This window comes from Apteryx rowi, unplaced genomic scaffold, assembly GCF_003343035.1.
Source record: "Apteryx rowi isolate R43461 unplaced genomic scaffold, aptRow1 scaffold_498, whole genome shotgun sequence".
NCBI lineage: Eukaryota > Metazoa > Chordata > Aves > Apterygiformes > Apterygidae > Apteryx > Apteryx rowi.
The window spans coordinates 432,060-446,001 of record NW_020450758.1 but is presented as its reverse complement, the minus strand read 5'-3'; the positions used below and the strand labels follow the sequence as shown (position 1 = coordinate 446,001).

At 50.1% G+C, this 13,942-nt stretch overlaps 1 protein-coding gene across 1 annotated transcript in view; it reads right to left on the bottom strand.

The window, feature by feature from the left end:
• Nucleotides 1-5,641: 5,641 nt before the first annotated feature.
• SLCO2B1 (solute carrier organic anion transporter family member 2B1) overlaps nt 5,642-13,942 on the bottom strand; it is a 52,641-nt gene continuing 44,340 nt past the window's right edge. The window contains exons 11-14 of the mRNA XM_026079269.1: nt 9,910-10,079; nt 7,376-7,440; nt 6,283-6,403; nt 5,642-6,087 (exon numbers count right to left, since the gene is read on the bottom strand). Coding sequence (XP_025935054.1) covers nt 5,913-6,087; nt 6,283-6,403; nt 7,376-7,440; nt 9,910-10,079 — 531 coding nt within the window. The 3' untranslated portion in view covers nt 5,642-5,912. The remainder of the gene's footprint in view (nt 6,088-6,282; nt 6,404-7,375; nt 7,441-9,909; nt 10,080-13,942) is intronic.

The window sequence follows — 13,942 nt, the reverse complement described above, 5'->3', positions numbered from 1 at the left end:
GCTCTAGTGCTTTCTCACACTTCCCCAGCACTTCTCCCTGCCTGGTTCAAGCAGGTCCCAGTGCTGTGCCGTGGCTTCTGTGACCCCACTTTGAGGTGCTGGTCTCCAACCCGGCTTGGCATGAGGGAGCCCATAGGGAAGGTTATCCTCGCCATGAGATGGGGCATTGCCAGGCAGAGCGTGGAAATGCAGCTGTGCCCTTTGTGAGCCATCGTCCGTGCTTAGGAAGACTGCGGGGCATCCAGCTCTCCCTCTCCTGCTGGAGGGACTAAGTTYGTGTGGTGGCCAGGGACACCTGGAGAACTGCTGCATTAAGCTCTCTCAATTTAATGCAGTCGACAAGAGCAATTACTGAATTTGCTGCTCTCATCATTCACGACTGCCGTTTGTCACTCTTCAGTAATGAGTCAAGCATCCTTGGGCTGGCTGGGAAGTTGGTACCACACATTTTGCTGGGGAAACTGATGGCCTCTGGCAAGGGGACGCTGGGGAAGGGCTTTGGATTCTCTCTCAGCCTTTCCTTTGGGCAGCACGCTTCGGGAAAGATGCCAAAGAGCATCTTGGGGAGAGCAAAAAGCCAAGGCAGAGGTCTGCACAACRCGATCGGTGGGAAGACTGATGGAGCTGGCTTTGTTTGACTTAGCAAGGGTAAGCTGGAGGGGGACRAGAAGCCCTTTTTCCAGTAGTGAAAAGTCAAAGAGAAGGAGAAGACTAAATCCAGATACTAGGACAAGAAGTTGTGGGCTTCAAGTGCATCAGAAGAGGCTGAAATTAGGAAAACCTGTTCTAGAGCAACACACGGGATTCAACAGTGCAGTAACAGGGTGGACTCTGGTGGGTTTTTAAGAGCAGATCAGGCATACACTCATCAGGGACGGGCTTTGGCCCACTTTGAGGAAATTGGATGGTCCAGGGAAACTCTTCAAGTTCCTTCCTCTCTTCTTTCTTCTGGTGCATGACTCTGCTGAGTGTCCCGCTGATCCCTGCACCCAGTCTCACCCCTTCTCTGCCACGTCTCCCAGCYGTGGTCCCTCACAGCTGATCAGAACCTTGGGCACACACCCCCTGTCCTAGGTACAGATGCACTCAGGTTTCAATGGTTCATCAGTGACGGGGCTTTTGGGAGGGAAACTGCCCTCCGGCTGTGTTAACATTGAGCATCATCACATTTCTGCTCCAGTTAGTCCTGGAGAAGTGCCAGCTGCTCCAGCTGGGCACTACACTTTTGGAGACATATGAAGAAGCCAGAGAGAGACCAGAGAAGACAGCAATGGATGTACTTCAYAGAGGTTAAGAAAACATGAGCTAGGGGAACAGGCTGAAGTTGTTGGGTTTGTTTATTCTAGAAAAAGAAAAGGTCAAAGGGAAATGGATAAGTAAAGAAAGTTGCTGTCAAGACAGTCAGGTTTCCCCTGTKTCCCCTGAAGAAAGACAAGAGGAATTGCGTTTATTTTGCAARACACAGGATTTGAGCTGGTTGCTCTGAAGAGCTTCCTAGGGCTCTGACCACTGAGCAGGGGAGCCTGGGTGAAAGGGACAGACCAGCTCTGGGATGGTTGGTCCATTGGCACGGCACAGGGTGGAGCAGCCTGGGAAGCAGCAATGGGCCGACCTGTGCCCGATCCAGTGAGACTATTAAGGTGTCTCATCTGCTTCTGGTTTGAAGGTGGCAAAGGGTAACTTTTTGAGGTACTTTGGGACTGTGCACCACTCTGCTGGGTACCACTGATCTACCAGCATCGTGTTGTCCTGGCTACTGAGGGAGYCTGTGCAGCTGTTGCTGCAGAAAGCCTGTAAGAACTCAACAGAAAATGCATGGGACAGGGTTAGCCTCGATTTGCCAAAAAAATGGGTTCAGGACCCTGGCAAAGGAGGAGGAGGAACCAGATCCATCGGGGTAAGACTGGGGGCTGAAAACCTCAGGTCRTTAGTTTGGGACTGCAGCTATGAAGGGCAGCAGCAAGTGCTGGTATCTGGAGTCTCCTTTGTAGGACAGAGGCACCTAAAGAGTGTCAGAGTGTGATGAAAGGATGCTGTAGGCCTCAGCCAAATCTGCGAGCAATTGACATGAAGAGGGTGATTTAAGAGTGATAATGCTCCKCAAAAGCAGCTCCCAACCTCGGAGATGTTCTCCTGCAGAGCGATTTGTCTCTGCTAAGCAGCTCGCTGCCTTCGCTGGGACTGCTGCCACCCACGCAGCTTCCCCACACCTTTGCACGGCCACGCTTGCGCCCGCAGAGCCTCCTTGAAGTTGGGGAAATGGCTTTCACTCCTGTTCGAGCTCTGCCTCTTGCCCCTGTGCAATTTTCATGTACCTAAAGGCACTGTTTTATCTTCAGGTCTGGAGCTCCAGCTACTACAAAATGCTGCCCAGAAACACCCAGTGCCTTCAGCTCCTGGCCCTGGATGTCTCTGCTATATCTGCCTTGCTATAGCTTATCTCCTTTACCCTTCCTGGAGCACGAAGGACCAAGACTTAAGAAAGTCAATGGAGTTACAGCACAGCTGGACTGACTTTGCCATCCTCCTCTAGGCAATTTATGGCTCTCACCTAAGGTATATCCTTAGATGGCTTGTAAAATCTATTTTAAACTAACTCCAGGGCAATATCTCCCCCCTGGGGAAAACCTGGCATAGAATAACAGCACCGGGCATGTTTCCCTGATGTTACGTCTTCCTTTGCCTCGTTTCATCGCARCCCTCCTGCCTACATGCCCCTCGCTTTGCGTTTAACACTCCTCCTCTTACCTTGGTGCTGRCAACCTTCTCACATTTGCTGCTTTTTATCTACCTGCCCCCCGACAGTGGGAATGACCCTTTCCAAACAGCCTTTTCTTTATCTTTCCCTGCAAGTCTGTCCCTCTCAACAGATTTCTTAAAGAGCACAGAGGAGAGGAAGGGGGATAAAGTGTTTTGATTTCTGTTTATAGACACTCAAGCCCAAATTAATGGAAATTGCCATAGCCAAAGCATAATAACAGGCCTATAAGTGACCACAGAGCTGGGGCCTGTTGTTCAGATGCGTTACCCGCTGGGAGCTCTCTTCTGATGGAGAGGTAATGAGGAAAGGAGGAATTCAAGTTGTACCAGTTTGTGCACTGCCCGAGAAAAATCTCTCCGTGATGTGATAGGAGTTTTCCAAGTGGAAAATAGATGTACGGTCCTTAGCTCAGCAGTAAGAACAGGCAGTGCTGGGAGCGAGGGGGCCAGGCCGTACCGCGGGTGGCTTTTGCATCCGTCACCAGCCCAGCCAGCTTGGCCATCGTTCCAGCCRAGCGGCTGAGGAACGGCGCAGTGTCTCCATCATCTGAAATAGCACCGCAGATTCTGGGGAAGTAATTGGACTCGTTGTTTATTTTTGCATGATGCTGTTTGTGAACAAACTTACAAGATAAATTGCTGTGTAAGGGTTTTTTTTTTTTCTTCTTTTTTTCTCTTTCTGTAAACAGCACCACTGGCTCCTTTTCAGCAGGCGTTTGGTAATCACGAGGATTAAAGAGCAGCTGCTGCAACGTGGGGGCTTTCAGAAAGGCTTCGCATTCATGCGGCTGAGGGTCTCTGATTTATAGCAGGGCAAGTCTGGTGCTATGCAGCCTGCTATGCAAGAGCACAGCCACCCGCTGGGTCCATCCCTGCCATCGCCGGCAGCCCAGCACGACAGACCCAGGCAGCGCAGTACACGGCCAACGAAACCAGCAAAGGGACAGCAGCAATTTTGCATTGGCGGCCCAAAATGTAGAAGCCGGGGCTGTGGTCCTGTCTGCTAGCTGCTGCCCAGGCTGGGCTGCTGTGGGGATCTCTCTGCTGGTCCGGGCCACGTTTGAAGTCAGCTGGCCTCATGATATGAAGGTGCAGTCTTTCTGATTTTTACCCCCTACCCAAGTCATCCTCTAACCCAGTCGAAGGGTATTCCTGGCAAAGCGCTTTGCAGCTCTCAGCTTTTCACGACATTCAAAACAAATTAGGTTGTTATTAGTTTGTTGTGGTTTGGAAAGCACCCTGGAGTGACTTGAGGTTGTGCTGAACAACCCAAGAAACCATTTGCAAGTCAAGGACTTGTGCCTAGCCGAGAAAGACCCTTTTTCGCTGACGGATGCAGAGAAGGTGCAAGCTAACTGCTCACAAATTCCTGGGTTGCCCAGAGCCAGGGGGACCACTGTGACCATCATGGCTGATATCTTCCCTAGCCCTGCCCAAAGACCCTCTTTCCAATTCCACGCCTGCTAATGTCTGCTTTGGAAATAGAGGCTACCCTGTCAAGGCTTGAAAACTGAAAACAGTGGAAAACCCCCCCAGATATGGCTTTCCGATGCTCATGGTTAGCATATGCTGCTTGTTCTGCCTGAATGGGTCCATCTTCGTCTCTCAACCACGCAGTCTCAAGTCTGTCTCTTCTAACATGTTCTTCTACGCCAGAAATCACTTTGCTGTGTAGGTACCTGTGAATTGCACTAAAGTCTCTATTAACCACCTCTTCAATAAACAAAAGACGCTGCACTTTTTTTTTTTTAGTCTCTTGCTCTAAGGCATATTTATTGGGTCTTTCAAAATGGTTGGGCAAACAATCTGGCAAAATATCCATGTCAGCCAGTCAACCAATGTCCTTTACAGCCTCCACCACTGTACTGAGGTGCACAGTGGATACCCTGACCCTTAATATGTGACTAATAGGCAGGGTGCTAGGAGTTAATGTTTTTTCCCTGTTGTATATTTGTTTTCTTCTGCATATTTGAACTTTTCCATTCTGAAGCCAAAAGAGACAAGTTACCCAATGGGTTGTGGTGGTGCACTGGTGGCCTGAGCCCAGCGGTACAATTTGCCCTTGGGTGGACAGGAACCCCCAGATGGAAAGAATGCAGGAAATAGGAGCAGCTGCACTGAAATAAAACCAGGCTTGACCTTCAGCCCATAATTACAGCCGCCTCTGACAGCAACCCCTTCAAGAAGCGCAGCACAGCTGTCTGACTCTGTGGTCAAACGGAGTAGCCACAAGCTCTGCCCAGTCTGCAAAGGGCTGGGTTCAACCTCACTGGTGCTGCAGCCCTGGGAAAAGTTATGGCTTTCTCAAACTGGAAAATGGAAAGGAGGCTTAATGCTCATATGCCTCAGTAAACTCCTTTGACAAGTACAGGTAATCTGAAAGTGAGAATTATTATTATTATTATTATTATTACTGCAAAAGGGTGTCATGCTGCCAAAGCACTACAATTCTGCAGCTATTAGATTTTCTCCTGGGCTCTATCTGCAGTTCCTTTCAGTGTCCACCTTCCCTAATCCTCCTTCCCAATTCCTTCACTCTTGCCCCTCACCAGCCAGCTCCTGCCTGCCCAAGCAACTTCTACCCAGCAGCTGAGTGAGATATGTGAGCTGGTTCATGCAACGGTCCCCAGCATGGAACAAAATTCCCATCAATGTCATCTGGAGCTAGGTGAAGCCTTCAAGAGTAGAGAGACCATCTAACACCATGAGAGYGAAAGGAACAAGAAGTAATTGGCATTTGGGGGAGAGGACAGTCCATCATTCATGAAGACATATGGGTACAGTACAAAACCATTTATTAAAAAGCATTTAATAAAAAAAAACTTCAGCTGTATGGTTAATGCTCAATGCTGGCATCATTGAGAGTGTCAGCAGGAACAAATGCTTAGAGGAATATAAATCCAGGAGACTGCAGTGTCCAAAGATTAATGGGTGTGGACTGATCCATGCAAATGTGCAGATGCACCATTCGGATGGAGGCAGGTATAGAAGAGCGTATAGGAGGACTCTCAAGGCAGTACAGAAGCAGCACAGCCCACCTAGAAGCAGTCCTATCTTCGGCCACTCCAAGCATCCATCCTTCACAGTTCAAGTGAGGGTTGATTCACGTGGCTTTCCCTCCCAGGACATGGACTGCAATTCACATTTTCTTTTCACACTTTGGATTCTGGGTTCTTTATGGACTTTTCTGCCAGTTTCTCCTTTTCTGGGTTTGTCTTTGTCTCTGCTACGTTCCTGGCTTCCCTCTCCTGCCGTCTGAGAACGATATACACAGTCACGAAGCACAGGAAAGCTCCCACTTCAAAGAAAAACTGGAGTCCAAGATACCTGTGGAGTGGAAGCACAAGAAAGCAGGGCAGCAAGGGGCAGGGAAATGGCAGGATGCCACATTCCCCCGGCATTTCCCTCCGTCCCCATGCCTCATTCCCACCACCCGTCCCTCCGAGGCAGCTGGCCCCGTCGTTCCCAGCACGGTGGCGTGAACCCAAACGGGCAGGCGAGGGGGGCTTGCGGAGGCCCTACCTGTGCCTGAAGAGATCGTTGTCGTAGTATCTGCAGGCAGCATTCTTGTCGCACTTCTTCTCCCAGAGGATGCAGGTTGTGTCGATGGCGCTGCCGTACAGGACTGGACCAGGCATCCATGCTGAAAGCACAGGGGAAGAGGGGCTGTGTTATGGGAGCATCTCTGTGGGGACAGACCCAATCTGGAATATTTTCCAAGATGTGCTAAGCAGACAGAGGGTGGCCAGGGACAGTTGTCTTTGATCTGGCTATAGAGCAGATGCTAAACCAGGCAGTGAATGGAAAGGCCTGTCCAGTGCATGAAAGGCTGGCTGCAGGTTTGCACCCAGTGAGGTCTTGAGGCCAGCATGGGGCTCAGGGGTAACAGATGAGCCTTCATCACATCCCTGTTGCTGCAGAGCTGCAGTGGTGGTGTCAGGGTTAATGTGCACTTTGGGGGATGCTGGGGTTGGAGATGCAAGAAGGTCCTCGTTTCTCACTACTCTTTGATAAGGGACCGTTGCTCAGCCCAAGAATGATGCTTACCGTAGAGGTATGCTCCTTCCTATGACTGCAGCAGCACATTCGAGTGACATCCAGGTTAAAATGAGCTTCCACCATACGAAAAATAACTGGTGGGATCATGGGACCTGATTTGTAGCCACTCTGTTATGCCAGAGGCAAACAAGGGAATACTCGCACCCAACCAACAGCTGTCCTCCAGAGAGGCTCAGCAGGTTTTAATGGTGTCTGTGGCTTTGTCTACACTGTTAAATAGAGTTAGCTCAGAGTCACACTGCTCAAGATCAGACTAGAGTGGATTTGGCTGAAGAGAAAGTTGGAGCCAGCTGTTGAGATAAGAGGAGGCAGCAAGGAGCATCCCGGTCCCTGACTCGCTCCCTGGCCCTCTTTCACTTAGCAGTGTAGACGCATCCCTCCAGAGATGCCTCTTCTCTCCCCAAAGCACGCTGCCCCCCCCCATCTTTGCCTGAGCACAGGTTGCAAATAGACAATGCTCTTCTGCAGCCCTGGGGCTCCACAGGGATCAAATCCATGCAAATCCCCAACAGCTGCCATGATCTTCAGGCCGGCATTTCAACGCATTTTAATTTACCTAAAACTCTCAGCAGCATGAACTGTATCCCAACCGCAAACGACTTGTCTTCAGGCTGGACGCTCCTGAAAAACAAAATTGGAAGAGGGCTCAGTGTGTCCCACTTGCCCTTAAGCAAGGATGTAGGTTTTCCTCCCCGGTACCACACGAGTCCTTGGGGCACCTCACCCACAAAGCCATCCCTCTGGTCAAACACAAAGGACCTGAGACGGTTCCCATTTACGTCAGCAAAAGGGATGATGTTTCATTCATTAGGGCTGGATGCTTGCCACAGTCTTTTTTTGGTCTTAAAATCTGACCAAACTCTGTAGGAGACAGGGAGGAGCTCAGCTATGTAGCTTTTTTCCCCCTGTTCTTTAATTTAAAGAATCCGTATGAGTAAACCACAAGCAAATACCAAAATAGCCCCTGGTTCCACAAAGTACAAGCAATATAAAGAATGCTTGTAAATGAAAAAGAAAAGTGATTTACCCATTCAGGAAGTGGCTTTCTTTGAGATGTACTGTCCCAGTGTACATTTTGCTGGCCCTCCAGTTTTCTGAAGTATTTTAGACTGTGGTTCCTGCCAAGGTCACACAAATAACCCAAATATACCTATATTCCCATATGGAGATCACGGTGGTACCAAAACGATGACCTCTTTGAGGTTCTTTCCTACCTCAAAATCGAGACATGCAATAGGACTGGGCAGCAGAGTACCCCCAGGCTCAGCACACCTCAGAGAGCTCAGCTTTCCTTGCCTCTCTGACTGTCTGTCATATGTATAGTTCACTCATAATATGGCATAAACAGTCATTTAATAATGCCTGGGTGTCAAGGTAAAAATAGGTCTTACCACCGCTCTTCCCCCAAAAACCATCTGTTCTGAGTGCTTCGACCAAGGAAGTGTACTTGGGAATATATTTTATGGACTAATGGACAGCCCCTCTGCTGGTCTCTGTCCTGGGGTGCCTTGAAGGAAGGCAGAAGGATGTCTCAGCCCTGAGAAACAGCTCCAGGCTGGTCGCTTGGATCAGCTTCTCAATTTGGCCAAGTCCTGGGCAAAGCCTTGGCACCCTTTCTGCTTTCTGGCCCTCAGACGCTTAATCCTGTTTAATGCCCTCTTCAGAGGATGGCTAGGGAAAAACATCGGCAGATCCCATTGAATTGCCAGACTTGGCCGCTATTTCCAAGGAAACTGGAGTGTGGCCTAAGGGATAACATATCAGCAAGGGATGCTGCTCCAGAAGGGCTGCCACAAACTTATTTATTGCCTCAAATCCCTGGCAGATAGAACGGCAAAATCATGTGAAATTTCCCCTGCTCCACATTGCCCTATCTCAGACTCCAGCCTCGACCAGTTTGGGGCTACACTGGGCTTGCTCCAGCCTGCCCGGTATTGGGGGGACCCACACTGGACCCAGCGCCCAGATGTGGCCTCACCAGCACTGAGCAGCAGGGAGGAATCGCTGCCCTCGACAGGGCACAGGAGGTTTTCCTGGGTGACCGTGCGGAGATCTTGGCGTCCTGGCAAGGTGCCAGAGGTGTCACGTCTGTAGGCACCGCTCCCGGGGTGTGGGAAACTAGTGCCCTAAATGCTTCTACGCACTGGGAAGCGAGGCTCCGTTCAAGTGAGGCTTCTCAGAAGGAAGGAAGGCAATTAAACTTCCTAACTCAACATGGAGCTGCATTAAAAAGTGCCAAAAAGTACTGCCATGCTAAATTAATGCTAAGTTAATAGCGTATCTCATTACCGAAGTATCAGCCGTGGGTGGGGAGAAGGAGCACAGCGGCTGCTGGATCTGAAAGAGGCTTTTTGTGTTAAGCGCAGGAACGGGGGGTGCTGAGGGTAAAACGTGGGGTTCCTGCAAGCCCCACGGCCCCATCGGTGGGTGGAGGTGCGGTGGGTGGCAGGCGCAGGGGGACAACCACCCCGCTGCTCCTTGGTTGAACCTGCTGGTTAATGTCACGCTGCTTACAAGAGCAATGCTGGTGGCCACGCGGTGCTGGCAGCTCCGTGACAAAGCATCCAGCAGCCTGAAATCTCTACTTGCTGCTTAACTCCTCAGGGCATTTAGCAGCAACAGCTAAAGAGATCTCAGAGGAGCCCTTGTAGTTTTAGCCCAGCAGGAGCTCTGCTAATGCAGGCTCTGCAAGAGCGAGTCCTGCTTTGACATTTGGGATTGGAATTGCTCTGCATTTCTGCACTGGCTAGACATGCCAGGTCTTTGCTAGCGAAGTCCAGCCTGCTCCAAAGGCAGGTGGACACGGCGTGCTTGCCTGCCCTCCCAGCCTGGGGAATCTGTTGTAATGCAAAGACAGGGACAGCGAGACACGAGAGAGGGAAAGAGAGACGGATGCACCTCCACATGAGGCCTAGCCTAGAAGATGGACGTGTTCAGTTGGATGACATCTACCTCAGCTGGGGAGAACCTTCCTCCCCCATTTCAATGCCACTTTTCTTTTCCAAACTCAGCTTCTCAATGCCATTTCTGGAGTGCACTGTACTTAAAGGAGTAGCTGTATCTAGACAGGGTCCTCTCCGCTCTGCTCACCTCARGATGAGCATGAAGGACGGTGTGTGGGATGTGCTTGCAAGGATCCCCGCCAGGCAGGACAACACCACAAAGGGAAGGAGCAGGTGGGAGCAGCCGGTGCCGCAGGTCCCAGGTTTGGCAGAGCCTGCAATCCCGTTTTCGGAGATGCAGCTGCAGTCGGTGTAGTTCTGAAAAGAGAAGAGAAAACCTGGAGGCTGCTCATCTGATCAAGGTGAYGGAGATACCAAATAAAGTTGCCAGCTGTAAGGGGCAGGAGARGAGTATTTAGGATTTGTCTGTAAATAATTAGCAGTAATTAACATCTGATATTTCAGAGAGGAGGGAAAAAAAAAAAATACGTGCAATAAATCCGACTGGGTATGGCARACTGAATGGATGAGGACCTACTCTTTCCCATTTCCACTTTGAGCCTCCAGCATCCTGCCATTTATGAAAGCAGGTCCTAGTCCCACCAGGACCTAGTCCCACCTGGTCCCACCGGCATCACTCTGGTGGAACATGTGTGAGCATGAGCGGCTGATGGAGAAGGGGAACTGGGCAGCCATGGTACTTCGGCTGAGCTCTCCAGGCTTTCAGAAGCACCTGGAAGTGCTCCCAACCCAGATGCATCCTTGCCTTGTTCATGTGAGCCCCAGCAGTGCTTTCCCACGCSTCTGTAGAGATCCTTCTGGGCCTGTGTTTTCTGTCCTTTGTTTCACACCCATTGTGCATTCAAGATGCTTATGCACAGGTTTATTTTAATGTCATCATTTGTCAAATAAATGCTTTGGCATCTCACATAAATCTGGATTCTTGGCATGCCTCCATCTACTCTGGAAAAATCTTTCTCACGGCTGATAAAACGTTCAAACCTGATGTGAGCTTGCTGGCCCATGTCACACAATTTGGCAGAAATCTCTGGGGGAGCGGGCTGGGCTTCGTTACCTGTTCCCAGCTTCTGGCTCCTCCAGGGTGGACCGCTGCGAAASCCTTTACCCAGGCTGCCAACCAAGGCTGGAAGAAGACACGGCAGCTTGTCCATGGCCGGGCAGAGCCTTGTCCTGGGAATGCTTTGCAACAGATTCCCCTGGGAGCACAGCTCACTTAGTGGACAGGGCTGAACGTCCCTGGCAGGACRGGGTGAGAAATGGCCTGCTCGTTCCCAGCAGGGCTGGTTCAGGCCACAACATCCATCTCCTGCTTTCACGGAGCCCAAACTCAATGGGATATTAAATCAGAAAACACTTCCTGGGGGGAAAATGTAAAACCTCACCTTTGAGAGAAGGTCGTAAATAACTGGCACAGTGTTAGCAAAGAAAGGATGCCCTGGGCAAAGGTTATGGATTTTTCTTTTTCTCACAATTCTCTTTTTTTTTTACAAGAAATCTCATTCTCTGGGATAGAACTTTAAATAAAGAGAGCACAATCTTAGAGATCCTGGAGGGAATAGATTCACAACGGGGCGACAATTCACAGAAGAGAGAGATCCCAGAAGCAGGATCAACCCACGGTCTCCCAAGTGCTTGTCCCCACGTCATCGCCTGGGGGAAGCGGCCATAAACGAGACCTGTAAGGAACCACTCCCCGATGAGAGCACAGGGGAGATCTGGAACGAAAGGGGACATGTTAACTCCTTCCAGCTCTAGGAAAGAGGATTTGATATTTTAAATTAAGGCTGGGATTTATCTTCCCCAGCCATCTGAAATGAACTAAAGCAAACTCATTGCCTGGGGTACTTCTGCAGTCATTGAGAGAGAAGTGGGTCTCCAGAGAGCGATCCATCCTCTCTACAGATAAGTGGCTGTGATAATTGAGATGAATTTGGGCCAAAGTGGTTAAAAAAATGCAATTAGATAAATCAAAGCTTGCTTGATCTGTGTAATCACCTACCAATGCCCTCTTACAGAGACGCAGAGTCATGACATTTAGGTGACTTGCACAGAGACAGAGGCCAAACTGGGAAAAAGGGCCTGAGATGCACGTGATGGAGTCATGAGACTGTGCTCAGCCCCTTTCATTCAAAACCCCAGGGGATTTCAGAGCTAGGAGCAAGCCCCCAGCTGCAAAACCCTCCGGGGAACCAGCCCGCCGCGATGACAGCAGCGGCCCAGCCGCATCCAACAGACCCGTCTGGGTGGCCGTGCCACGATGCTGACGCAGCACCAGGCTGGTCCCCATGCTGGGGCCCAAAACAGCACGGCCGGGAGAGGAAAATAACCGAGCACAGCCCTGAAACGAGGGCTGTGGTTTTTGGGCAGGATCAGGCTGCCAGTTGGAGTAGGGCCAGCCCTGTGTTTTTCAGCTATGTGTCAGACATCCCTGACAGTAATACTTGGTAATCGGTCTCTTAAAAGAGAAAGTGGCTCACATGTGTGTTGCTTTTTTTTTTTTTCTTCTTTTTCCACAGCTGGGACTTTCCAGCACCCCAAATTTTGGGGTGCGCGCTGTCTGTGAGCATGGAGGACCCAACGTGGATCACTGGCACAGCTGCCTGCGAGGGGACRTGCAGCGTTTCCAGAGCACGTCCCTGCTCCCATCCATCGCCCTCGTGGTGAGGGCAGAGCTGGGCTCAGAGGCAAACCCAGGAGACGAGATGGCATGGGGATTCCCGCAGTCCGAGGGGGAGCCTGGAGGCTGCCTCGCTTCAGCGGGTCATGCTGGGCCCAAACAAATAGCAAAGCACTAAAAAGTTGTCATATCAAGCTCCTGCTCTTGGGTCAAGTTTGCAGGGTCCTGCTCTCGGGCCTCTAGAAATGAAATTTGGAGATGTCAGGCAAAGCAAGGAGGAAATCACGTCCTTTCAGTGTACAAGAGCTTTCTAACGTCAGTGTTAAAACCGAGACTGCACTGCACAAGCTTCCTCTGGAAAGGGCTGCAGCAAAGCTGAATATAAAATTGCAGGTTTTGCGGTGCCCTGGGAGGGTTCCTAGAAACACAGGCATTCAGGACATGGAAAGCAGTGGGCAAAGAGTGCCACAGCTCCCTGTGTTGGCAAAGAGCTCCTGGAAACAGCGACAAAAGCATAATACAGCAGTGAAAACCAGAGCTGGAGGACTATCATAAAATGCAATAACCTAATTTTTCCTTTCCTGCCACAGGTTAGCAGAGAATATGAGGCTAATAACAAAGTTTTATTGCTAGGGTGGGAGTGGAATAAAGTTCAGCTGTGATCTAGATAACTCCTGTCTTGAACGGCGGCAATGCAGCGCGCTGTTATCCAGGTTAACTAGCAGCAGGGCAGACACCCCCTGTAACACACACATTTCCTCTTGCTGCGTGACGGACAGGACTTAAATCTTAATCTTCAGAGAAAAGCAACCATGGCACATCCAGAGCAAGGGGGAACCGAAGCYGCTTTGTGGACAGCTCCCGACAGAGGAGCATCTACAGCCGAATCACTGCCTGCAGTGATCCCCCGTCCCAGGGAGATGCAATGCGCTCCATCTGCTGCACGCTGCCATAGGGCTTGGCTTTATTAACAACATAGTGAGATATGGTCCCTGTGTGGAAGTTCTCGCACAACTTAAACTGGGTCAAAGTACATCAGTAGCTGAAAGAAAGATTTGGCAAATTATCTAAGTGCTAAAGGAAGACCTATTGCTGGCTCTACTAAGTAGTATTTGCACAGCACCATAAAGGGAGCCCTTATGTTATGGTAGCATGGGGCTACAACCATCAGACGATGAATACATGAGTGGGTTGTATTCAGGAACGGAGGATGTCAAAGGGCTGGAGTCGTCTTTGACAAAGCAGCAGCAGTTAAAAGGCTCTATTGCACACAAGGCAGGCACAAGCCTGCAGACAAGCGCATTTGGGAATAAGCTCTGGCAGAAAACATAATTGTTATTAAAATTAAGCGTTGTTAATTAACAAAATGCTGCTATCAAGAACTGTGCCGAGCCAGTCCCATGCTGCAATTATATCCTGTGCCAAGAACAGGACAGAAAACTACTTACCCTAAATGAACTGGTAACATTTTTCAGCTAGGTGTTTGACTTGGCAAAGATTTCCTTATTATTTATTTGAAGAACTGTATTGCCTGGAGACCCAA